General features: G+C 35.6%; 1 protein-coding gene across 1 annotated transcript in view; it reads right to left on the reverse strand.

Annotated features, from left to right (window-relative positions):
* Positions 1 to 27231, reverse strand: part of LOC111058714 (dual oxidase) — a 41031-nt gene extending 13800 nt beyond the window's left edge. The window contains 15 exon segments of the mRNA XM_039440981.1: positions 739 to 853; positions 2395 to 2612; positions 3409 to 3783; positions 5830 to 5993; positions 7731 to 7876; positions 10163 to 10366; positions 12105 to 12241; positions 12901 to 13036; positions 14642 to 14809; positions 18607 to 18751; positions 19790 to 19974; positions 21826 to 22027; positions 24773 to 24792; positions 24794 to 24982; positions 26970 to 27231. Coding sequence (XP_039296915.1) covers positions 739 to 853; positions 2395 to 2612; positions 3409 to 3783; positions 5830 to 5993; positions 7731 to 7876; positions 10163 to 10366; positions 12105 to 12241; positions 12901 to 13036; positions 14642 to 14809; positions 18607 to 18751; positions 19790 to 19974; positions 21826 to 22027; positions 24773 to 24792; positions 24794 to 24982; positions 26970 to 27227 — 2662 coding nt within the window. The 5' untranslated portion in view covers positions 27228 to 27231.
* Positions 27232 to 27627: the final 396 nt, after the last annotated feature.

Raw genomic sequence — 27627 nt, forward strand, 5'->3', positions numbered from 1 at the left:
GCCCTTTTAAATTATTTTATCACAACATTGATGCCATTCTAATGTCCAAAACATTTTGTGATATAATAATAAAAAAGGGTATAAAAATAAAAATAATAATAAATTATATAATAATATAAAGAAAAGGGTACCGTACTGAGATTTATGGTTTATTTACAATAAAAATAGCCCTAAAGGAAAAAGACAATCAACAATGAATTATTGATATCAGATCGACTATAATGGGATAACAACGCCTTTCTATCATTTCTACTAAGTACAAAATTCAAAATCTTCAAATCATTGTTCCTGGACTGAAAATCAAGTGACGAAGCAGTGTGTAATTACATTACTCAACTTTTTATCAACATTTTGGAGAGAAATAGTACGGGCTCAGCCTAGTTTTTCCTTCAGTGTCATAATAATTATAATTATTATGATTGTAGTATTTTGTACAATGAATAATTGCCATACTTGGCAAGGTATTACCCCCCTCTTCCTTCCAGCACTCATCATTTTAGCAATATTGTCTATTAATGTGTGGGTATCATTGTTACTGTTATTGTTATTGTTGTGTTATATATTGCCTTTACTCATTGTATTTTTGTGTGTTGTGGATTAATTGGAATTGAAATACTAAAAAAAATTGAAATTGAAACGAGAGAATAAATTAAACTTATAACGTGAATTTCGCCATAGATTGAAATTAGTGATGGATGAAATTTGATAAAATAATAGTAATAACAAAATTAAACTCACCAGACAAATATTTGAGATTGGGAGGTCGGTAGAATTTGATTCTTATAACATCAGAAGGTAGAAGCTCAGTTTCCAAAACGTCCAAGGCCATGTATTTAGTGCGTAGACTTACAATCTGTAAAATAAAGCACACAAAATTATTACAATAATTATTCAGCTCACAGATCAGAAATAAATATAATATATTTATTGTTATATTAATAAAACAAATATAACTTGTAGCACCTTGTTTATTATAAAAACTTAAAATATTTTAAGTTATATTTGTTTTATTAATTTAAAAGCAGCCCATTTCAATAAGTGTTTTATTGTTATATGTACGTATGATATTATTCAAGACTATAGTGAGGTCCTCGTTATATATAATGGCAGTGCTTGATTAGCAATGGTATTGCTATCCTTGCTATCCTATAGCGCTATCTCTTTCTCGCTTTGCTCTGTTGCTAGATCGATTTTTACCAATGTAAAAATATTTTTTCCTACAGTTACGTTGAAAAGTGGCCATTGCTGCACTGATTACAGAACGCAAAGAATCACTTTTCCGCTCTAGTGCGGGAAAAATTTATCTGCACTCCAGATTTGCAACATGGCAACGCAAAATACTTAGTAGGTTATATGAAGCAATAGTGCAGCAAAATCAAAATGAAGTTGGTAACAGTGACTGCTGTGGCTGCTATAGTGAGCAGAGGTGCAACCAAGCACAACGCGCTAATTATTAGTATTATATATTATAACCAAGGACAACATTTTTATTCAATTTGACAATAAATTAAGGTTTTTATCAATAATAAAATTACACAGAAAAACATTTGATGCATTTCAGGCAATTTTACCCATAATTACCCACTTTTCATATTCAATGGTAACTGTAGGAAAAACTTAATGTGAAATACGTGCGCAAAGTTCCTCTGCTGCACTCAAGAAACCATTCGGCCCTCGCCTACGGCTCGGGCGTAAACGTTTCTTTCGGTGCAGCAAACTGTCACTTTGCGCACTAGTTGCACAAATAACTATAATTAATCAACATAATATTCAATCTTGATTATGAAAATTCATTATTCAATTATCGAAGAATATAGTTTATTATTTTAAACGAGAATGAACAGTTAATATTACATCAATAAATCGGTATCAGTTACCCTCCAAAGAAGGAAATGATAAGGCAGAGGATCGGCAACGTTGTTCTCCTATCTTGCTCCACTGCTATTATAACGTGGACCTCACTATAACAGGCAACCTGTGTTCCACAAGGGTCTATTTTGAAACTTAACGTAATGTAATCTTGAAGAATTGGAAATAGACCTATAACCATCGTCGGTAAATCAAGAATCTATATGCAAAATGTCAAGTTGATCAGTTGAGTAGTTGAGACGTGATGATGCGTCAAACATAATTACCTATCCTATCCACTACCTCCGTAAACAAAGCCATAGTGCATGACAGGTGGTTGATGGTAACGTCAGCACAGGTAGGGCTCCTACACCAATAGAAACACTAGCTGATATAGATCAGCTGAAATCAACAATTTTTTATTGGTGTAGGAGCCCTGACGTAACCGGAATGCACTATGGCTTTGTTTACGGAGGTAGTGTCCTATCCCGTTCGTGTATAGGTCAATTCTTTCCTTTATAATAGTATAAATTATGTATTTTTTACCTTATCCAACATGTAGATAATCCCTGGCACGATAAAGAACATCCAGAATCTCGGTGGTCCAGTGAGCCTGGCTAATCCATGGATAAGACAGAGCAGATAGAGTGCGATGTAGAGACTATGCGTGGACCAGAAGAATTTGTAGGCTTTCTTGCGAATCATGGGATGTGCAAACACAAAGATAATCACCATGATAACGAACAGCATCACTCCTGTTATGCCTGTAACAAAACAAAGTATTTTTCTATAGATTTCCCTTTTTCCTCCTTCTCCTCCTCCTCCACCTCCTCCTAGACTTATTCCCACTCTTTCAACTTCTCCAGCAATCTCCAAACTGTTCCCTAATCCAAGTGTTCCCTTGTTTTTTATTCCTGGAAACTCTCAGAGAAGCTCAAAAACCCCGGGGTGCCCACTGTGTTTGGACACAAACTGCAAACTTGAATTTGTTGTTGTGGCGGGGGGAGGGGGAGAGGTCTCAAAATCTTGGTCAGCCGTGTCAGATGTCAGCAGTCAAGGTAAATTACAAGACCTGCAAGGTCTTGGTAGAGATCAGCAGCGTGTTCACCCCTGAAAAACAGGACCATTCCTGGAAATATAACTCCAGGATTTTTAGATTTTACAAAAGCTTTTGATAGATGTGACTCTGAATGCTGTCAACACTCAAAAACAATGTATTGAAGGGAGTTGTATCTTAGGTCTCGTTCTAAAATCGTAATTGATCAACTGTTTTTCATGTGACACTGGAAGTTTATATAGAAGCAATAAATGAAAGGTGAATTTGGAGCTCCACAAGGTTGCGTCTTAGGGCCTCTCTTTTTCTCTCTCTTCATGGAAAATTATTATCAGTCATCAAATCACAGAGAGTTCATGATTACTTTCTGAAGAGAGAATTTATTGATACTCTCCATTGAGTAGCACATCACCTAAAATACACTTTCTTCTATAAGAAAGTAGCCAATCAGATTGTAAAAAAAAATTACAGGATAAAAGAAGAGAATGGATAATTTCTTGACCTACCTGTAATAGTCTGGAACAGCCAGAACGTAATGCCCGGTTTATAGTCTGATGGAAAGTGGACCTCACTGGTCAGACAGTGCAGATGTTCCAAAGGCTGTTGAGAGACATGATAGAAGTTGACAATATGGCCGACAGAGTGCAGCAGTGAGAAGAATAGGGCAGTACACGCAGCGATCTTGTGGAACTGGATGTGGGCGTCCAGAGGCATGTACTGCTGGATGGAGAACTCCTTCAGTTTGGTCAGCAGATTCCTGGACATGGTCAGCAGAAGGAGACAGTAGCAGAAGCTGAGGGAGGCGGCTGAGCCTCGAGTGATGGCTATGCCCACGCCCATGATGTGACGTAGGTCGGTGTGTTCGGCTAGGAACGAGTAGTCTGCAAACAGAACATGAATAATTGAAATTTATTTCCAAAAAAAGAACATTACAATAATAAAAAATCTGGTGTGGTACACTTACACAACTTTCTTTGCTCATTTAACTGCAAGACTCATTCTTCAAGGAGAATAATTCAGGGGAATATATACATATAAGAGCGAAATGGCACTCACTCACTCACTGACTGACTGACTCACTCACTCACTCGCAGAACTAAAAATCTACCGGACCAAAAACGTTCAAATTTGGTAGGTATGTTCAGTTGGCCCTTTAGAGGCGCACTAAGAAATCTTTTGGCAATATTTTAACTCTAAGGGTGGTTTTTAAGGGTTTAAAGTTCGTCTTTCAGCATGTATATTCTTCTTATTCCAATCTCTTAATTATAATTGGAAAATGTCCATACCATATGTTAATATAGAACTATAATCTAGAGAGAGTACCTCTTCGAAACAGTTGTTAACTGGTAACTAAATTAATAAATTTGTCAGGTTGGCATTAAGTTGAGTTGACTTTGTTAGGTTGGCACCAAAAGGAAGATTGAAATGCATTTATCGCGGAAAAATTGATTTGGCACTGCTACTTCAATCAGAGCTATTCCTGGAAATATTATATTACTAGCCGTCAGGCTCGCTTCGCTCGCCATATCCGTTTAGCCAGACGTTTAGTCTGGACCCCCGACTGGATCGTCCTAACATATGATAAAAATGCTCAAATTAAAAATACAGGCGAGCGAAGCGAGCCTGCTGATCTCATTCTTGGACGATCCAGTCGGGGGTCCAGGGGGCAGAGCCCCCTTGTTAGACGGATATGGCGAGCGAAACAAGCCTGACGGCTAGTAAGACCATAATGACAATTGGCGGCTACATATTTGAAACGGGCTGATAGAATTGGCAAACTCATAATTTGCTGACTCCATGTTAAACTGCCATATGAATCAAAACTGCTCTGATCTTATGGTATTGATTCATATGGTGAGTCAGGGAATTCCGAGTTAGCCAATTCTATCAACCCTTTAAAACTATGATCATACTGTTGTATATATTGTTTTCAGAATACATTTTCCTTTGTATAAATTGTGAAATTCGATGATTTTTTAAAAGTCGTCAAAACAGCTGTTCTGCAGATGGAATATCTCGACTATGATGTGTTCTCTTGAATAAACTGCTTCACCTACCTACCTCATGTATAAAAAGGAGGTTTCAAAGTCCATTTTTCAAGGATGGGGTCACAGTGTACATACAGTATGGAAACTAAATGGCAAAAATCCACCATCTTGTTAGGAAGCGCCGCATTGTAATAGTATTGATTGTAGGTTCGGATCAATTGATCTCATTCACTGCCACGAGCCAATCAGAAGACCAGGATTGGAACTTCTCAAGGTCACGTGATGTGTCTAGTGTTTGCGTCATGTAAAAAGCATTGGTTAGATAGGAGTTTTATTGACAGTTTCCATTCTGTACCTATTCTGTGATGGGGTGGACCCCCTGTCAGTTTTCCAAGGAGGAGGCTCATGTCAGTTGATAGAGCTTATAAATACAGAGTTACAGAGTATGAATTTGAAAAAAATCGGTCAAGCCATTTATGAGAAAATCGTGATAGAAATTCAACAAAATCCATTTTTCTCAAAAATATTAAGGATCACCTGCAATTTTCCCAAAAATGAGACTTATGTCAGTTGATAGGGCCTATAAATAGATCCTGAATATTAATTAAAATAATAATATAATATAAATTGTCCACAGTACAAATATTTGAAAAAAGTCCTTAGAGCTGTTGTTGAGAAAACCGTGAAAGACATGGTTTTTTTAGTCATTATCCGCCTTGAAACATTAGGGGACCTTGGAGTGTATAGGGGACCAATTGTATAGAGTATTTAAGGTGTATGAAGTGTAATCTGTTATATAGGGCTATCACTTTTAGTAAACTAAAATAACACGTGTTGCGATATTAAAATATGGAACAACCCTTGATTTAGTGAAAAAAGTTAAATCTATATGAAGAATGTTAAGTATAAGAAGTATAAAAAGTCATAAAAATAACTCACGGATGAATCTTTCCACAAACAAGGCAATAGTGATGACGTAGAAAATAAATAAGTAGAAAATATTCTGCCGATTCTCTTCCAAAAATGTTGTCCAACAGTCAATTTGTCGAGAAATCCAACTCTTGTCTTCATCGTGAAAAGCGTCTATATGGAAACTTGTCATTCTGAAAAACGAAATTTACAAAAATGTAGAGAATGAGGTGCCATGTCATGTTATCATTTTAATATTTTATTTTTCCAAACTGCATGAAAATCCACCTTTTAATTATACTATTATTGTTTAAACTTCATTATAAATTCATTATTATTATTAAACGAAAATTCAAATTAAATGCTGTAATTCACCCCGAAGAATTCTGCTACTGCAAATATTGACAACAGGGTAGACAGCTAGATGTAAATTCGATGAACGTTACTATACGGAAATAACAGCATTAATTTTGATTTTCGTTCAATAATAATAATTAATTAATTAGCATTTGAATAAATGCCATATCTCAGTTATTTTAATTATATAAATTACTCACCATTATCAGACTTGTCATGACTTGTAATTTATTCTTAATTATATCTTACAGAAAATACATAATCAAAATGATAGGGAGAGGAAGAATGAGGTAGCCTTGGGCTATTCCTCTTCTAAATTTAGATAAGGTACATAGTCTGAAATAGGTCAAGTCTTGTAGTTTTCCACTTCAAAAAGTTTTTAGAATTATTAGGGAAAGAGAGAATAAGGTTGGCCTTGAACTCTCTCCCGAATTTTCAAACACAGAACTCAAAATCAAAATGAAAAATCAAAAACTTCTTACTGTCATTAACAATTAGAGAACGTAAAATAGTCAAGTAGATAACAAAATTAAATTGTATAAAACCTCCACTCTCATATGATTTCAGGAAAAGAATATCATTTATACAAACTAGTTTTGAATTAATACGGATTCGAAATATTTTTAGATACAGTTTTCCATTAAATCAACACTAAATTTGCAGATATTGGCATAGAGAAGAAGTTTACGAGTTTGTGTTTTTTGAATAGTTCCAAATTTCTTAAATTTCGTTCAAAAAACGAAAATATAAATATATTAAATATATTATTTGTTAAAAGTGGTAATTGAGTGGAATATTTCTAATTAATTTATCAATTTCTAACCTTATCTTGGACTTTGTCATCTAGAAATTTGGAAGAAAAATAGCACAAGGACTACCTTATTATTTTATCTACAAATGTTATTCACATTAGTGTCATTTGCATTGTAAATAAATAAAATATTGGAGATAAGAAGGAGATGGCGAAGAGGAGAAGAGAAGGAAGGGAAGACGACGTGGAGAAGAGAGAGCAGTGAGAGGAGAGGAATGAGATGGGAGAAGGGTATTTGATGGAGGAAGAGGAGGAGAAGAATAGGAGGAGGAAGAGGGATCGATGAGGAGGAGGAGGAGGAGGAGGAGGAGTTGGAGGCGGGAAATGAGATGGGAGAGGCATACGAGGAGGAAGAATGATTGATTGATTGAGTACTTCATTTATGTCGATTACAATATAAATATACTGGCCTATACACTTATATAAAATAGCTTACAATACAGCAAAATTATAGATGAATTTACATAATATAGACTAAGAAAATAATTATTGAACTGAGGTTGTAGAGAGGAGGAGGATGAGGAAGAGGAGGGGTGGGAGGAGTAGGAAGGCGAGGAGAAGGAGGAGGAGTAAGAAGGAAATGAAGAAGAAGTGAAGAAAGAGAATACCAAAACAAGACAAGGAAAAGGAAACTAAAAACTAATTTGGGACAAAATAATCAGACATAATCTTGGAATAAACGATTTATAGGCTAATGAATATAAGTTTTTCCTGACATAAGTTACTATGATGTGTTACATAAGTTATTACTGTATTATGTTACCTTGCAACATTGGTGGAAGTATCCAAGAAATTCTGCTTAGCACCCTTACAATCCAGACCAATAGCGACAAAGTCACCCTTGTATTCTTTCATCATCAGTTTGAAATCGCTGTACGTCAAGAAATCTTTTCTCTCCAATCCAGCGTTCTAGTAGGGAAAAAACATTTAAATTTGATTCATATAGAACAATAATAACCAGTAATGATGGAACAAGATTAACTAAGAAATCCTAGAATAGAGATTCTTTCTTTTGGATCACTGTAGGTCAGAAAATATTTTCCTTTTTAATCCAGCGTTCTAGAAGGGAAAAAACAATTCATTGATTTATATAGAACAATAATAACCAGTAATGATGGAACTAGATTAATTAAGAAATCGTGAAATGAAGATTTATTCCGGTTGGAATCACTGGGGGTTAGGAAATCTTTTCTTTCAAATCAAGCTTAATTTTTTTTATTATTTTATACTTTTGATTATAAAATTATGTATTCTCTTTCATTATGTTTTGAATATGTATTTATTGTATGACAAATAAATTATTTGATTTGATTTGAAGCACTCTAAAGAAACATTTCATTGATTTAGATGGAACAATGATTAACCAATTATGATAGAACAAGATTAACGGATAATCCTGAAATAATGATTTATTCCTTTGGAATCACTGTGAGTCGGTAAATCTTTTCTTTCCTATCGAGCTCACGTTGAGCCGTCGGTCCCGGCTGCCTAAAAAGCAGTCGTTAGGTCATGTGAGAGGCCCTGAAATTGATCATTTGAGACCTGAAAACTCTGACACCAGACCTCAGCCAGCCAGGTCACTTGATATTATCATTATTATTATCGAGCACTGCTTACTAATCAAATTGAAATCAATGGAATTGATAAAGTAAAGACTGAAGAATTTTCACGACTAGCAGGTGACCCGTGCTCCGCAAGGGTCTAATTAAAATATTGACAAACTGAAAACTTGACCTACTGAGATCTTGAATAATTCAAAATAGTCCTATAACCATCCTCGGTAAATTAAGAATCTAATTTGAAGTTGATAGTTGAGTAGTTGAGACGTGATGATGCGTCATTCGTGAATTTCCTATCCCCTACCTGTATAAGCCAGCTCTTTCCTTTATTATAGTATAGATGAGCAGGTAACCCGTGCTTCGCAAGTGTCTGATTAAAATCTTGACAAACTGAAAACTTGACCTACTGAGATCTTGAAGAATTCAAAAAAGGCCTATAACCAACCTTGGTAAATGAAGAATCTATATGAAAAATTCAAAGTTAATGACTTGAGTAGTTGAGTTTCCTCTAATTTATATCATAGACTAGCAGGTAACCTTTGCTCTGCAAGGTTCCAATTGAAATTCACAAACTGAAAACTTGCCTAACTGAAATAATTAAGAATTCAAAATAGGCCTATAGCCATCCTCGGTAAATTAAGAATCTATATACAAAATTTCAAGTTAATCAGTTGAGTAGTTGAGACGTGATAATGCGTCATTCGTGAATATCCTATCTCCTACGTGTATAAACCAATCATTCTTTTCCCTCTTTTTCATTTTTTATTATTTCAACGTCGATAATTATGAGATATGAATGATTTGTGAAAAGTTATTTGTCTCGATTTTAATATAGTGATCATTCTGTTATTGTCCTATTTTTCAGATGAATAAAATCTTTTCCATTTTTCATTAGAGAAAGTTTCAATTTTTTTATATATATTTCCAGTTAATCTATGTACTTATACTAATTACTAGCCGTCAGGCTCGCTTCGCCATATCCGTCTAGCCAGGGAGCTCTGTCCCCTGGACCCCCGACTGGATCGTCCGAGAATGAGATCAGCAGGCTCGCTTCGCTCGCCTGCATTTTTCATTTGAGCATTTTTATCATAATTAGGTTGGGACGATCCAGTCGGGGGTTCAGACTAAACGTCTGGCTAAACGGATATGGCGAGCGAAGCGAGCCTGACGGCTAGTAATATAATATTCCCAGGAATAGCTCTGATTGAAGTAGCATTGCCCAATCAATTTTTCCGCCATGAATGCATTTCAATCTTCAACTTGGTGCCAACCTAACAAAGTCAACTCAACTTAATGCCAACCTGACAAAATTATTAATTTAGTTATCAGTTAACAACTGTTTCGAAGAAGTACTCTCTCTAGATTATAGTTCTATATTAACTGATGGTATGGACATTTTTCAATTATAATTAAGAGAATAAGAAGAATATACATGCTGAAAGACGAACTTCAAACCCTTAAAAACCACCCTCAGAGTTAAAATATTGCCAAAAGATTTCTTAGTGCACCTCTAAAGGGCCAACTGAACATACCTACCAAATTTGAACGTTTTTGGTCCGGTAGATTTTTAGTTCTGCGAGTGAGTGAGGGAGTCAGTCAGTGAGTGCCATTTCGCTTTTATATATATATAGATTACCTGGAACATTCCATCGATAAGCTCAGTAACATGAGCGTCAGACAGGCTAGTAGTTCTGGCTATCTCCACCAGAGAGCGCAGCATCTCTGACAGTTCTCCCTTATCAATGACCCCGTTCTTATCATTATCACACATGTCAAAGATAATTCGCAATTTGTCCTCTGTCTTGCCCCGAGAGAACAGGACAACTGTATCCAGGAATTCCTGAAAAGAAAAAAACATGTAGACAAAAAGTGAAAGACAGATGGAATTAAATAGAGAATGCATTTATTCAAATTATTTTTTAGGATTTTCGTTCAATAATAATTATATAAAAAGTGAGTGCATTGAGAAAAAGATAAAACAAGTTTTTGATAATATAATGAAACACAAAATTGGGTCTGCATGCGCTGAAGGATTGTAAGAGCACACATGCACATTGAAAATAGAGGAATCTTTATTATATTTAAGCTGCAAATGACAAGAAATTGACGGCCAATGCGGCTTTTTGTATCGGAAAACCCACCTCAAAATCAGTTAGGGCCGGTTTCCGAGTTCGGGATTTAGCTAAGTTCTAGAGTTCAAACAGCTGGAGTCAGAAAATTGGCTTTCCGAAACGGGGCGTAGTCGCAGTCATTGTCATAGTCACGTTCAAATTAGATTTAAAAAACAAAACTAGAAAATTACAAAAATAAATAAAGAGAAAATAGTGAGAAGTTACAGCTATTTTAAATTATTTGGGAATGTTTCATTTTGTCAATGAGAAACGTTTGTGACTGAAAACATTATACTAAGGTGTGGAGTCATATACTGTGTACAGGTTAACGTGCGTACAGATATACGCGCCGCGAACATGAGCAATTCACTTTTAATCAGCTCACTATATCTGTATTTAAACAGAAACGGTAAGATACAGATATAAAAAGCTTGGCATCAGCTGATTAAAAGTGAATTGCTCATGTTCGCGGCGCGTAAATCTGTACGCACCTTTACAACAGTTCTGCAGTAGTTTTTGGTACGATAATGTAATCATGTCGTTTTGCAAAGAGCAACAAGTGTTCCTTCTTGGACAGTATTTTACGCCTTCAGATGTTTCCCTGTGGATAACCCCTTGAAGGGTTTGAAAAAATGGCTTATAATCTGAATAAACTGAAAATGAACATTGAAGGCCGGTTTCCGAGCTGGGGCTTTAGCCAAGTTCTAGAGCTCAAACAGCTGGAGTCAGAAAATTGGCTTTCCAAAACAGGGCGTAGTCCACGTTTAAATTGAATTTTGAAAAACTAGAAAATTGAACACAAAATGAAACAAAGAGAAAATAGTGTAAAGTTTCAGCTATTTTTAATTTATATTTTCATAAAAAGAAAATCCGAATTAAATGCTGTAATTCACCCCGAAGACTTCTGCTACTGCAAATATTGACAACAGGGTAAACAGCTAGATGTAAATTCGATTAGCGCTACTATTCAAAAATTATTTGTCAGCCCGGGTGTAAGGGTGAGCATTCCTGACCAGCAATTAGGAGGTACTGGGTTCGATTCCCGGGCTGACAAATAATTTTTGAATAGAAGCGCTCATCGAAATTCCATCTAGCTGTTTACCCTGTTGTCAATATTTGCAGCAGTAGCAGAAGTCTTCGGGGTGAATTGCAGCATTTAATTTGGATGTTCGTTTAATAATAATATTAATTCATCAGCATTTGAATGATTGCAATATCCCAGTCATTTCCATCTGTATTTTGAATTATTAAGGAATGTCTAATTTCGTCAAATGATAAACGTTTCCAATTATAGAAATTAGAAAATGAAGATTGTAATAAAAACTGTGACTATGGCCCGTTCCGGAAAGCCAATTTTCTGACTCCAACTCTATATCATCAACAATCGGGAGTCAGAAAAATCTTGTGATTCTCCTGACAATCAAAGATTCTCTTAAATTTATAATTTAGAATAATTATAATATTAACCTGGAAGGATATCCTGCCATCTCCATCCTTGTCTACAATATTGAACATCATTCTAACAAACACAGCATCTGGTTTCATTCCTAGAGCACTGGCAAACTCGGCTCTAGAGAGAGAGGTTCTCATCACCACCTCTCCACCTGAAAAAATAAATGGAGAAAATATAAAAAGAGGAATAGAATAAGGTAAGAAATATAATATATTTGTGAATCATTCCATGTGAAAACCTATAAATTCAATGAACTCTGAGAATGTTAAATCTCAATAACATTAAAAGATGCAGAGATATATTTTCCTGATTGTAGAATATTTGAGACTAACAGGTAAATGCTCCGTAAGGGCCTAATTAGAAACTTGACAAACAACTGAGAAGTTGTTAACCTACTGATATCTTGAAGAATTGAAAATAGGCCTATAAACATCCTCGGTAAATTGAGAATCTATATGCAACATGTCAAGTTAATCAAGGAAAATTATGTATGATTAGCAGGAAACCCGTTCTCGGCAAGGGTCTATTTTCATACTTGATAAACTGAAAACTTGACTCCGTAAGGGCCTAATTAGAAACTTGACAAACTGAAAAGTTGACCTACTGAAATCTTAAAGAATTGAAAATGAGCCTATAACCATCCTTGGTTAATTAAGAATCTAGACTATATAGGAAACATTTCATGTTAATGAGTTGAGTAGTTGAGACGTGATGATGCGTCATTCGTGAATTTCATATCCCCCTACGTGTAGAAGCCAGTTCTTTCCTCTATTATTATATTATATTATAATAATTGATAAAATCACCAACCTTCATCCTCTCTCCTTCTCTTTTCTCCAGGTTTCAATCCAAAAGTGAGAGCGTAGGCCTCTCTGAAGAAATGCTCCAATCTCTTTTGTCGTCTCTCTCTAGTTTCAGCTTTGGCTAGCATTAGATCTCGCGGCGCCTACAAAATTTCAATTTCAATTTCAATTTCAATTTATTTATTCACACACACACACATAAGATACATGAATATGAAATAAAAATTAATTACATCAATGAAAAAACATTACAGTATAAAATAAATAACATAAATATGAGAACACATTACAATATTAGAAGGCAATTTATACATGTTATGTGGTGAAGAAGGGTAGAGGATCAAAAGTTCTTCCAACTATGGCTATCCATGTCATAGGAAGGCTTTTGATCCTTGGAAATTTTGGAAAGGATTGGGAAAGGGATGTGATAGAGCACAAGTAGGGGAAGTGAGCGCACTAATCAGAAAAGTTCTCTGTTAACTTATTATAGTTCTCAAAGGTAGAAAGAAAATTAAAAAGAAAATGTTTCTGTTTCTTCTCAACATTGAATATACTGAGTGCCGGTTGCTCGAAAGCCAGTTGAATTTTAAGTGAGTAATTCCGAAAAAACCAATCAGAGTCTTTCAAAAAGCCTTCTCTGATTGGTTCTCGTGGAATTAATCACGGTTTAAATTTAACCGGCTTTTGTGCAACTGGGCCTGAGGATGGAACACTTATAATCAAAGAGAGGTTTCAGTCTTTTATATGATGAAAGCGATTTTTTAGTCTTCTCAAACATTCAAAAGTCTATTAAAACCATTAGAAGAATGAGTAAAAGATAATAATAACACTAATATAAAAGGTACGCTCATGGTGATATCAGAAGAAATTAGAATCGAACTAGATAATAATATAATTGATGAGAACTATCACTTCATTACTGAGAGTGATGCCCACATGAGCTCTAGGCATGTGCTTTGGAGAAGAAGAGGAGGAGGAGTAGAAAGGAGAAGAAGAAGCAGAAAAAAAGGAGTAGGTGGTGGTGAAGAAGAAGAAGAATAAAATCAAAGAAAGGGGGTGGAGAAGGAGTAGAAAAAGAAGAAGATGAAGAAGAAGAAGAAGACGACGACGAGACGGACGTGAAGGAGCAGGAGAAAAAAAAGGAAAAAAAGAAGATGAAGACGAAGAAGACGTGATGGACGAGGAGGATGAGGAGATGGAGGAGGAGGTGAATGAGCTGATGAAGGAGAAGTATATGAAGGAGGAAGAGGATGAGGAGGAGAAGGAGTAGAGAGAGTAGAAAAAATGAAGATGAAGTAGGGAAACGAGAGGAACGAATAAGAGAAGACGATAAAGAAGAAAAAATACGAGATAAAACAATAAGAAGAAGAAGAAGGAAAAAAAGAAGAATAAGAAGAAAAAGGAGTAGAAGTTGTATGAGGTGGAGGAGGAGGAGGAGGAGGAGAAGAAGAAGGAGGAGGTGAAGAAGAAGAAGAAGAAGAAGAGGAAGAACAAGAACAAGAACAAGAAAAGGGAGAATGTGAACGAGGAGGAGGTGGTGAGGAAGTACAAGGAAAAGGAGGAGTAGATAAAGATGAAGAAAGAAATTAAGTAGGGAAACTGGAGGAAAGAATAAGGAGAAGACGATAATGAAGAAGATGACGATAAAGAAGAAACAGAACAATAAAAAGAACAATAAGAAGAACATAAAGAAGACGAACAAAAAAAGAAAAAAAATTAAGAAGATAAAAGAACATTGTAATATTTACCTGTAGAGTAACCAAATGTTTCTTGTGAGATGTGAGGAAGGAGTCCAGTTTAGATACAAATTTTCTTCTGGCGGAGAGCGAATCAAATTCTAGCACCAAATCGTGGTCACGTGGTACTCGAACTAGAACCAGTGGTCTCTTACCCCTCGCGCCACCTCTGTCTGGTATCTAGAACAAGGAGAAAAAATTACATCTTGAAAGAGAAATTGATAGAGAGAGAAAAAAATACTTTTTGAAAGAGGAATTTATTGAAATATTTTTTCTACTCCTCCTGTCTAAAGTGCTTACTTTACTCCCTGGAACATGATAATACTAAAGTGTCAATTTTTCGCTCTCGGGAGGAAAAAAAACAGGAAAACTCCCTAGAGCGTAAAAGTTACTCCATTAAATAACATGGGAAGCATCTCTATTTTAAAAACGTACATTTCAAATAGGTTGGAAGGTCTTAGGTCAGATGAGGAAGCATATAGAGTAGTCATTAAACCAACTAAATCCAATACCTCAACCATACATTTGATCAATTATATGAAATTATTAATGTTTGTATGCTAAAATTATTACAAACTTCATATCACTATACAGTACTAAAAAAATGAATTCATTTTTTTTTATTCCATGTTATCAAAATACAGCCAATGAATATTCCTCATTAACTAATTAAATTTGAAACGGGAACTTCATCATAGCTGTAGTTGTGGCAGCCATTGTTGTTACAACTTTTGCCGACAGGTAGCGCTGTCGGCGGAAAACTGTGATCACAAGCCAGCTGTTTCTGTTTACTTTTTAGGTTATGTTGTAACACATTGTTTGGTCACGTACGTTTTTAAAATTATTTTATTTGCAGTTTTTATAAAATGTAGGTGGAGGAAAAAAAAATGTTGTGTATATCACGAGTGAAAAATGTTTTCTCTCCCTCAGGAAAATTATTGCCCTCGGCTTCGCCTTGGGCTTCAAACTTTTCTCTCAGGGAGAAAAAACAGTACTTTTCACTCTAGATATACAAATAACTATAAAAAAACCACGAGAAAAAAAAACTAGTGATATTGTCAAACTAATATTGCTAATCTCAGTTTTAAAGCGGGTTTCCGAGCTCGGAATTCAGCTAAGTTCTAGACTTTAAACAGCTGCAGTCAGACAATTGGCTATCCGAAACGGGACGTAATCGTTCATTTTATACATCCTTTTATATCAGCGGGCAGTTTCTGTATATATTGATTGATATATTTGGGTATTTATTCATGTCCAACGGATCTCGAAAACGGCTCTAACGATTTTCACGAAATTTGAAACATAGTAGGTTTATTATGATATAAACATTCGATTGCACTAGGTCTCATTCCTGGGAAAACTCGCTGAAGGACATGGAGAATCCTTCATCCTTGGTAAAAAACAGCTGCTAATTCGTCGTCTGACGATAATGAAGGTGCGAGTGCGTGTGTGAGAGAGAGACATAATTATGTTCAGCTGTTAACTATTGCAATCAATCAGCTTACCGTATCTCACGAGAAATATTATCTAGAATTTGAATTGACTTGATCAAAATATCCGATTTGTTGACATGACCAACGATATGATTTTATCCAAGATCCATTTTTTTTATTTATATTAACAAATATTGTAGCAAACATAGTGTATCATTTTATTAAAGTATATCAAAATTTTCAAAGGTAATCATTATTGAAAAGTTTCAAGTGATTAATTAGTGTTATTTTGTTATTCAGTTTGTTTTGTAAACAATCTAAATTCAAACTTTTTTGTTTTCAAATGTTTGGACTGAAAATTGGACCTGAATTCAAGTGTATGGAACATAACCTACTTTTTGATCATTTATAGTGTATAAATCGAAATTCGGGGAAGAAACAGTTTTGGGCTGTGCCTGTTAGTCCTTCCCCAATCATGAAAAGAATTGTGTTCTGTTTATCAATAGTTTATAAATAAAAATAACGAACGAAGCTCGGTGCCCCGATATTATTCACTTATATCTGGTTATTTATGTTAAACGGATCTCGAAAACGGCTTTAACGATTTTCACGAAATTTGGAACATAGAAGGTTTATGATATGAAAATTCGATTGCACTAAGTCTCATCCATGGAAAAACTCGCTGAACTACATTAAAAGGATAATTCATCCTTGGCTGAAACAGCTGTGGATAGTAAAAGAGTGAGTGAGCGAGTGAGTATGTGAAAAATCAAAATATCGCATCTCCGAAATTCATAAGATGACGTAGCCTATAGCCAGCTGTGAAATATGAACACGATCATTTTAGATAATTGCGTTCTGTTTATCAATTAATAAAAATAACGAGCAAAGCTCGGTGCCCCGATATTATTCACTTATATCTGGTTATTATGTTCAACGGATCTCGAAAACGGCTCTAACGATTTTCACGAAATTTGGAACATAGTAGGTTTATGATATGAAAATTCGATTCCACTAAGTCTCATCCTTGGAAAAACTCGCTGAACGACATTAGAAGGATAATTCATCCTTGGCTGAAACAGCTGTGGATAGTAGAAAAGTGAGTATGTGAAAAATCAAAATATCACATCTCCAAAATTTATAAGATGAAATATAGCCAGCTGTGAAATATAAACATGATCATTTTAGAGAATTGTGTTCTGTTTATCAATAAATAAAAATAATGAGCGAAGCTCGGTGCCCCGATATTAAGCTTGTAAATTGCCAGCCTTCAGCATACAATTTCGTACACAATGCATATCATGCAGCCGCTCTTCTAACTTGAAAATTCCTTGGAGACCAAAATACGATCTTCCGACTACTTTTGACAATTGAAAAAATAATTTCAATTATTTCTGAACTTTCTCGCTTTCTCCACCCACTTATCTTTTAAATCAAAAACGTTTCCAGCATGTCTAAAAATTCATGTTTTATGCTCGAAATATCTCGACATTGACGAACATAATCATTAATTAAAAAATAACTATAGGTCGGATAAAAATGATCTAGAGACTAATAGAGAGAAGACATTCTCCCCGTTAATTAGATTTAAAATTATCACGCATTACGACGCCCCATGATTCTAAGAGAAGTGATATCAAAAGAAAACAAATTCTTGCAATGTTTCAATTTTATCATAAAAGTTGAATTCCCTTTCAATTCTTCAACCCTGAAACTTTATTAGCACTACTAGTATATCGGGGATGATATTCTTAATTAAATTCTGACGTTGAGTTGGAAATTTGAGAAAGTTGCAGTTTTACACGATTTGGCAACCCTGTAATTTCTTCGGATGGAGGGCCAAGTCTTGACTTGTTTTACACAGACTATTGCTACAACTTTTTCGCCACACTGCACAGAAAGCAGCTGTTTTCCAGTCCCTACGTAGATCTGAAAGACCTTGTTTGCAGACGACTCTGACTTAACAAACAGGTCTCTTTTCCGGTCTAGGCCAGAAAGTGTCCTCTTTCCAGCCGCTTGGAAGTCCGTAGTTAATAAGTCATCCGCTAGATCGGGCGAGTGTCCACTTTCTTCATCAGCTGAAGTCGCCATCAGTTCGAATTTCGAATCAGACTAATTCAGAATTCGCTTCGCAACCATTTTCATTCAATTATTTATTGTCAATTAGCGCATCCCAAATTTTCAAAAATGCTTGAAGATGACAACACCTGTGATATTCCAAGTGAAATTTCAAAAGAATCTGAAATCCTGACTCCAAATCTTATACCACTAAAATCAAGAGATAGGTACGATAACAAGTATTCTTCATTTTGTATTCTTTATTTATTTTGTCAGCAATACCTGTAGTGTGGCAAAAAATATCATTCGTACCACAGGTAAAAATGTTTTTCCAGCTCTCAATCTTTTCTAGTCCTTGGCCTACTGCCTCGGACTTGAAACCCGATTTCGAGCCGGAAAAATCTCATTTTCTGGTCCAGGTGCGAAATATACTATTATATGATTATAACTGTGAAAAATAACTGTTACCTCGAACCAGTTACTAACCTGTGACTCTTCGACAGTGATGGTGTCTCCATTTTTGAAAGAGACAGATCTCAGTCTCTCCCCTTTTCTGTCCACTGTATAGAGATTGGCCTCTGGGCCAAAACGAACCTTCACTAGTCTCCTATGGTTGGCATGTAACCATTCTCTGCAAAAGAAAATACAAAAATTATGTATGGTTAGCAGGAAACCCGTGCTCCGCATGAGTCTATTTTGTAATTTGACAAACTGGGAACTTAAAGAATTAAAATAGGCCTATAACCATCCTCGGTTAATTGAGAATCTCTATGCAAAATGTCAAGTTAATGAGTTGAGTAGTTGAGACGTGATGATGCGTCATTCGTGAATTTCCTATCCCCTACGTGTAGAATACAGTTCTTCCCTTTATCATAGTGTACAAGGAAGAGGAGAAGAAGGAAAAGAAAGGGAAGAAGAAGAAGAAGAAGATAAAGAAGAAAAGAAGAAGAAGAAGAGGAAGAAGAAGACGGAGAAGAGGAAGAAAAAGTAGAAGAAGAAAAATAAGAAGAAGAAGAAGGAGAAGAAGAAGTAGAAAACTACGAACAACAAGAATAAAAAAACAAGATAAAATGAAGAAGCAGTAGAAGAAGAAGTGCAAGAAGATGATGAACAAGAAGGACATGAAGAACAATTACATAAACAAGAAGAAAAATGTTTTTTTTATCTTAATTTTTTATAACTTGTTTTGTGAAGCAGTGTGTGATTAAATAACCTTAACTTTTGGACAACATTAACATTTTATCGAAATGTTTGGAGAGAAATAGTACAGGTCAGCATAGTGTAACTATAGTGTTCTAAACATTGAATGAAATGAATGAAATGAATGAAATGAATGAATGAATGAAATGAATGAAATGAATGAAATGAATGAAATGAATGAATGAATGAAATGAATGAAATGAATGAAATGAATGAATGAATGAAATGAATGAAATGAATGAAATGAATGAATGAATGAAATGAATGAAATGAATGAACTACAAGACTTAACCTATTCGGTCTATGTGTAACATTATCTAAATTTGGGTTGGAATAGCACAAGGTCACCTTTTTTCTGCCTCCCTATCATTTTGATGATGTACTTATTGTATGAATAAATGAAGAATAAATAAATATTTTATTTTGAAAATAATAAAATAGAATTTAATGAATAACTGAAATCTCTGACCTGACATTCATCTTCTCAACGGTAGCACTGGGTCCCTTTTGACCTGTCCTCATCTCCTCTTGCTTCATCCGTAGTTGCCTCCTTCTCTTATTCTGCAGTTTGATGACCCCGTACCCCGCCCCACCACAGATCAAGGGGACAAACCCCAGGAACACGCATGCGTAGATGTAGGCCAGTTCACTGCCCTTCAAAAAAAATGAATTAATAACATAAATGATACTATGATTATTATTAAACGAAAATCCCAATTAAATGCTGTAAATCACCCCGAAGACTTCTGCTACTGCAAATATTGACAACAGGGTAAACAGCTAGATGGAAATTCGATGAGCGCTACTATTCAAAAATTATTTGACACCCGGGGAAAAATCACGAATAATTTTTGAAAGGAGGTTCAAAAATTCACTTCTTCTTCTTATTCTTCTTCTACTTCTTCTTCCTCTTCACCTCCTCATGAGAATTCGATGAGCACTACTATTCAAAAGTTATTTGTCAGCCCGGGCTGACAAATAATTTTTTTATAGTAGCGCTCATCCATTTCCATCTACCCTGTTGTAAATATTTGCAGTAGCAGAAGTCTTCGGGGTGAATTAGAGCATTTAATTGGGATTTTCGTTTAATTATAATTATACATTATTTAGCATTTGAAGAAATGCAAATTCCAATCTATTTCCTTCTGCAAATAATACAAATTGTCAAAATATATGTGATGAAAATTTAGAATATTGGAACTTTGTATCAATACAAATTTTCAAAATGATAATTAACAAAAATGACAGAAGTAAATAAAAAGTGTGAAAGGAAGAGGGAGAGGAGAAAAAGCAGATGGACAAGATGGGGGAGAAGAGGACAGTGAATAAGGTGGAGAAGAAGAGGGAGGAGAAGGAAAAGATGTGTAACCTTATCTAAATTTGGGAGAGGAAAAGCACAAGGGTCTTATTTTCCCTCTCACTGTCATTTTGATGATGTACTTGTTGTATTATCAATGGAGAATAAATTATAAATAAGTATCCTATATGCAGGGATGGAGGAGAAGGAAGAAAATCAGGAGATTGAGTAGAAGAGGGATGGAAAGGAGGTGTGGAGGAGAAGGAGAAGGAGGAGGAGAAAGGGGCGAATGAGAAGAAGGAGGGGAGGAGTAGTGAGAGGGGAAATTAGAGAAGAAAGAGAAAGAAGGTAACGAAGAAACAGGAGAAGGAAAGTAGATAAGAAAAGAAGTACTGAGAAAAGTAGAACGAGGAGAAAGAGGCGAGGGAGAAGTGGGAGAAGAAATAGAGGAAAATGAAAAGACGTAACATTCTCCAAAATTAAGAAGAAAAGAGAAGAAGGAGAAAAAAGAGGAGGAGGATTGAATGAGGGAAGGAGTAGTGGAAGAAGCTGGAGGAGGAGGAGTAGAGGTATAAGGAGGATGAAGAGGAGGAGGGGGATGAAGACAGGGGGAGGGGAGGAGGAGGAAAAGGAGGAGGAGAAATAGGAGGAGGAGGAGGAGAGGAAAAGTAAAATCTGGAGAAGAATAATATCATGAATTTAAAATGGATGAAGTGAATGAAGTAAATAATTATTGAATGAACTTGGAAATCAGATATGCTGCATAAATTAAAAATACTTTAAGACTTGAGACTTGAAAAAATACTTTGTGCCGGTTGCACAAAAGCTGGTTAATTTGAACCGTGGTTAATTCCACGAGAACCAATCAGAGAAGCCGTCTTATAAAAACAGCTTCTCTGAATCGTTCTCGTGAAATCAATCATGTTTAAAATTCAACCAGATTTTGTGCAAGCTGCACTATAACTCGAAAAAAGACTTAGGCTAAGCACACACCAGTTAGTCAAGACAAGACAAAACATGATCAGACACGTTTAGTCACAATACTTCATATAGTTGCTTATGAAGACATGTCTAATTGCAATGACTAATCAGTGTGAGTTGCGTCATAAGCAACTATGTGAAGTATTGTGACTAAACGTGTCTGATCATGTATTGTCTTGTCTTGACTAACTGGTGTGTGCTTAGCCTTAGAAAGACAGATAACTTACTTCGAAATAGTCATATCCCTTGAGATAAGAGCAAGGCTCCAATTGGCTGGCATTGAGCTGACCAGGCTGTGGACACGGGTCCCCCGCCACCCAATAGAAAGCGTTCTTCTGTATTGCTTCGGGGGGGACATCTGTGGCATTCACTATGATGTCCCACAGTTTCACTTTGCGCAGCTCTGCTATTTCTTCTGCTGTGAAGATGCTGCAAACAACAATCGAAAAACTGTCATAATAATGTGGGATAAAATATATAAGTTGGATATAATATCCTATTATATAAGCGAGCAATTTCTTTATATATTTTTATATCTGGTTATTTATATCTAATGTATTTCGAAAACGGCTCTAACGATTCTCACGAAATTTGGAACATAGTATGTTTATGATATAAAACTTCAATTGCACTAGGTCTCATCCTTGGGAAAACCGCTGAACGACATTGAAAGGATAATTCATCCTGGCTGAAACAGCTGTGGATAGTAAAAAAGTGAGTGAGCGAGTGAATATGTGAAAAATCAAAATATCGCATCCCCGAAATTCATAAGATGACATATAGCCAGCTGTGAAATATAAACACGATCATTTTAGAGAATTGTGTTCTGTTTATCAATAAATAAAAATAACGAGCGAAGCTCGGTGCCCCGATATTTATGATTATACAAGAAGAAAAGGTATATCTCCTTCGAACGCCAATATTACCGTGAAAATCAGACTATAGAATAATTATTATTCATCAAAATTTTTCTGGCTCAAAATTTTGCAAAATTACTCAAAAATTTCCAATTTGTAGAGATTTGAGTAAAATATTTTTTTTAATCAGTTTTTGAATATCAAAATTCAAAATTTTTAGTTTGGTCATTAATTTTGAAGTGGAAATTGAACTTTTTGAAGTGAAAAGTGAAATCTTAACCTCATTCTTTTTTGAAACTTTTATTTGTAAAAATTTGGGAGAAGACAGTTTTGGGCTATGCCTGTTGTCTTCTCCAATCATATTATATTTATTATGATTATGATTTGTAATATTGTCAATGAAATAAATAAATAAATCATAAATCACCTGTTGAGTGATAATCAATTCCTGAACATGACAGCTGGTTGATAGACAAAGCTACAAAAAATTATGATAATTTTTCAACTTCATAAAACAAAGTGATGGCCATTTAAAATTTTGTTTCTTAAATAACTCAGAAACCGTTGGTTTTACAAAACATATTTACAAGAATTACTTTTTTTAGTAAATTTAATTACCTATCGATCCTATTATTAAAACAATATTAACTGGGATATGGCAGCTTTAGTGATAGGTGACCGCTGGGGTTTAGTTGGAGTCCATGCCAAGGCATGCGGCCAAAGTCACTACCTCCGTAAACAAAGCCGTAGTGCATTCGTGTGACGTCGTACAGGTAGGGCTGCTACACCAATAAAAATTTGTTGATTTCAGGTGATCTATATCAGCTAGTGTTTCATTGGTGTAGGAGCCCTATCTGTGCTGACGTCATAGCCATCAAACAAAGCCATAGTGCATTTTGGCAATACCTACTATTACTTAAGTAATAGTAGGTATTGATTTTGGTGACGTCAGCACAGGTAGGGCTCCTACACCAATAAAAACACTAGCTGATATAGATCAGCTGGAATCAACACATTTTCATTGGTATAGGAGCCCTACCTGTACTGACGTCACCAGAATGCACTATGGCTTTGTTCACGGAGGTAGTGTTTCAACTCGGGCTGAACTGTTGCCAGTTTCGATGAAGATTAGCTTTTGATGTTAGCATTTTTGATACACCAAACCCAACAGCCATTAGCCGTTTCCACACCGATATCTCGCCGACACGACATACAGACAGCATTTACTCTGATGGTGCAGTATATAAGAGGAGTTGAACTGCGTGAGGTCTACTGTTCTCAGAACTACTGGTGAGATAACAGTTCACAATGACTGAATAAAATTTAAAACAAATAAGCAAATAAGAGAAAACAGATAACAGTTTTTAAGAGTAAATATGAACTACTGTGAATTGTGATTCAACTGAATCAACTAGAACAGGTGACAGTAGATACTTGTGGTTGAAAAAACTGTGTGAGGTCTACTGTTCTCAGAACTATTAGTGGGAAAACAGTTCACAATAACTGAATAAAATTTAGAATAAGGCTTAACTCACACTTACGCGACTCAAGTCGAGAAGAGACTCGACTCTAGTCGAGAGCATGTGTTTTCAAATTATGACAGTCGTGAAGACTAGAATCGACTGGTCTGTCACCATTGGCTTCGGAGTCTGCTATCTCTTTATAGTGAATCATTTAATAGAATCAACAGTTGCCAACAGTTTGCAATTGGATAATCACATTTTCTCGAATTTCGAGCTTATTTTCAATTTTAGGTGAAAATGTTACTGGACATTAATTGTAGAGATTTTCATGCTCAATCTATTCCACTTGAAATTTTTTGTTTAAATTGTATCTGAAGCCTGATAATTGGGAATCTAAAATCAAATGGTGTCACCATTTGAAAACATATGCTCTCGACTAGAGTTCAGTCTCTTCTCGACCAGATTCGCGTAAGTTTGAGTTAAGCCTTACTCTAAATGTTATTCAGTTATTGTGAACTGTTATCCCACTAGTATTTCTGAGAACAGTAGACCTCGCGCAGTTTAACACCTCTTATACTGGTCCATCAGAGGAAATCCTGTCTGTATGTCGTGTCATTTTTGAAAACACATGCTCACGACTGAGTCGAGTCTCTTCTCGACCTGAGTCGTGTAAGTGTCAGTTGAGCCTATTATGATGACCATAAGTTTCCAGAAACTTGTTTTCCAGAAACCGATAAAACAAGGAAATAAGCAGAGGAAATGGTTTAGTAAAAAAGATGCAGATAGGGAAAAGTAAACAGGAAGGATTATTGAATAACAATCCCTTCTAACTGAATAAAGTAACAGTTCCTTACCCGTTATCGACATTCTCGAACCCAGAACCGGTCAGACGTTGAGTCTCGGAACTGTTCCATGATGATTACTGAAAACAGTTCTCCGGGTCCATCCTTGGATTCCAGCATGCCTCCGATGTACAAGTCTATGTTATCCACGTCTTCACCATAAGCTGCCTTCAGAGCCTCCATAAGTTCGGGGTCTTTCTCCATGAGGTCGGGTTGATTTCGCTCCACGTTTATGGCGGGAGAGGCGGAAGCTGATCTTACCTAAAAATTAAAAAAAAAATCAATTTTGTTTATTCATCCATTCATACTGCTTTTATCAGCAGAGAGATCCTTTTGGATATGTACTGCTTATTGGTGTAATACTCAATGTGATTTCCATCTACACTCACGTTGGAGGTTATTATATGAGTTCTTCATGTGTCTCACTGATAATTTCCACTCTTACTTCCTGAATTTTCATTTCATAAGTTTAAAATTGGAGGAACGGTTATTTCTGAACACAAATTCACATTTAGAAAGCAACAAATCTGAAACGTTCTAATCTGAAAGTAGAAGAACAATGTTTCGACATCACACGTAATGCATTATTTGGTTTTTGTATCCTTGTGGAAAAGTGGGATGAGACTTGGATTTGCACACAAACGTGACAGTGAACAATGAAAATAGTTCCATAAGTTAGAATTATTAATATTAGTTAGATCAGATTATTCATACTAACTTAGCCGGGCTGAATGGGAATAGTTCAATAAATTATAGTTTAGTTTTATATTGATACTATAGTGAGGTCCCACGTTTAATAGCAGTGTAGTAAAAACAGGAGAAACTCTTTCCTCTGTCTTGTCAATGCTTTCTATAGATGGTAGTTTGAAATAATCAATTTTATTAAGAGAGGACATTATATTTTCAATAATTTCATTATGAAGATGAAATATTCTGTTAATTATACCCCTACAGAGACACACTTACTTTATGCTAACACAGTAGATACACTGAGGTGTTGAACACCCCAATTTAATTTGCATTTTTCTTTGAAAAATATGAAAAAAACAAGTACTTAGACCATACTTCATCATTTCTTAATCATTTTTGTTCCAAGTGCATAAAGAAATCAAAAGTAAAGCACTGCTTATCAACAATATTTATACTAATTTTGGAAGTACGTATGTTCTGCTAAGTGTTGGAGCTCCTAATCCGGTTTGAACGAATGGCTTGATCATTGCCAATGACAACTTTATCAAAAACTCACGTCTCTTCATTCCATTGTTTGAATCTCAAGTTGTAGAGAATCATAGCATTATTCCAATCTGATCATCATCCCATACCACATTCGTAGTGACAATACAAGTAAAACTTTGTAATAGAAGTGTTTGATAAAAGTCATAGTAAAAGACACTCTGGGGTGTTGGACACCCCAAACGAAGTACAAGATGACCTGGTGACCTTGTAGAATGCTATTACTGACTGGAAGTGGTGGAGAGTAGTTGACAATACTACAAACCTAATTTAGACTGGGCATAAGTTCCCATCTGTTTGATATTGTCAATTGCAGAACAGAGAAGAAATCCCTGGGGTCTGAATTCCCGAGTGTGTCTCTTTAGGGTTAATTATTCATGTTAAAAGAAGATCTGGCAACAGAGCAAAGCAAGGAAGAGATAGCACTATCCACTTTGTTGAATGATAGACAAGGATAGCAATACCATTGCTGGTCAAACACTGCCATTATAACGTGGACCTCACTATAGTGCAAACGAGTTTTTATATCAAGACCTATTTGTTCCAATTTTGTGAGAGCCGTTTTGAGATCTGGTGACTTACAAACATATAAACAGAAATTGCTTGCTCAATTTTAAAGGATAGATATCATCTCCCTTGAGATGAATAGAAATTTGATAAGACTTTTTTCTATTTAGTTTATGATGTTATACTGACAGTATTGTAGTCAGGCACCCCGTTTATGAGTTCACTTACATTATTGTAGTCTGGCACCCTATTATCTCTGCCTCTGCTATTATCTAGTACATGATGTACTACAATTATCAAGTCTATGTTCATTTGGTTTATTATGATATACTGTCAGTATTGTAGTCAGGCACCCAGTTTATGATAGTTCACTCACAGTGTTGTAGTCAGGCACCCCGTTCATAATAGTACACTTACATTTTTGTAGAGTGGCACCCCGTTATCCTGCCCCTACTATTATCTTGTTCACACTTTTCATGTCTAGTTTATTTAGTTTATTATAGTATTGTAGTCAGGCACCTGTTTATGATAGTTCACTTACAGTATTGTAGTCAGGCACCCCGTTATCCCGGCCCCTCATGATGTTGAGAGCCCCCAGATCTCTTCTGGAGAACTCGTTGGGTCCGAACAGCCTGTCTCGCACATCCGAACACAAAATGGTGTCCTCCTTCTCTGCCAGCTGGGATGCCATCCCCATCATCATCTCCTCCAGGGTGGTGTCTACCATTACATCCTGCAACAGAAAAAGAGAGAGAAGATGATTCGGGAATTGAAATAAAAGTACAGTAATATAGTATTATCATAGACATAGAATATAATAATCTATATAATATAGATATAGTGAGGACCACGTTAAATGACGTATTGATCAACTTTGGTTTTGCTATCCTTGTCTATCATTTGACAAAGCCTGTGGTAATATCATTTTCTAGGTCCACAACAATGCCAATTATGTTTTTGACAGTGTAGAAATATTTTAGTTATTAATACAGAGAATCGGCATCGATATTCTTTTATCTTTATCCACTGCCATTATAACGTGGACCTCACTATAGTTATCTATATCCAGATGGATACCAAGAGTTATCTGCTCATCTACACTTATTTACTCTCTGTTCTGAATATGC

Source organism: Nilaparvata lugens, chromosome 14 (assembly GCF_014356525.2).
Source record: "Nilaparvata lugens isolate BPH chromosome 14, ASM1435652v1, whole genome shotgun sequence".
Classification (NCBI taxonomy): domain Eukaryota; kingdom Metazoa; phylum Arthropoda; class Insecta; order Hemiptera; family Delphacidae; genus Nilaparvata; species Nilaparvata lugens.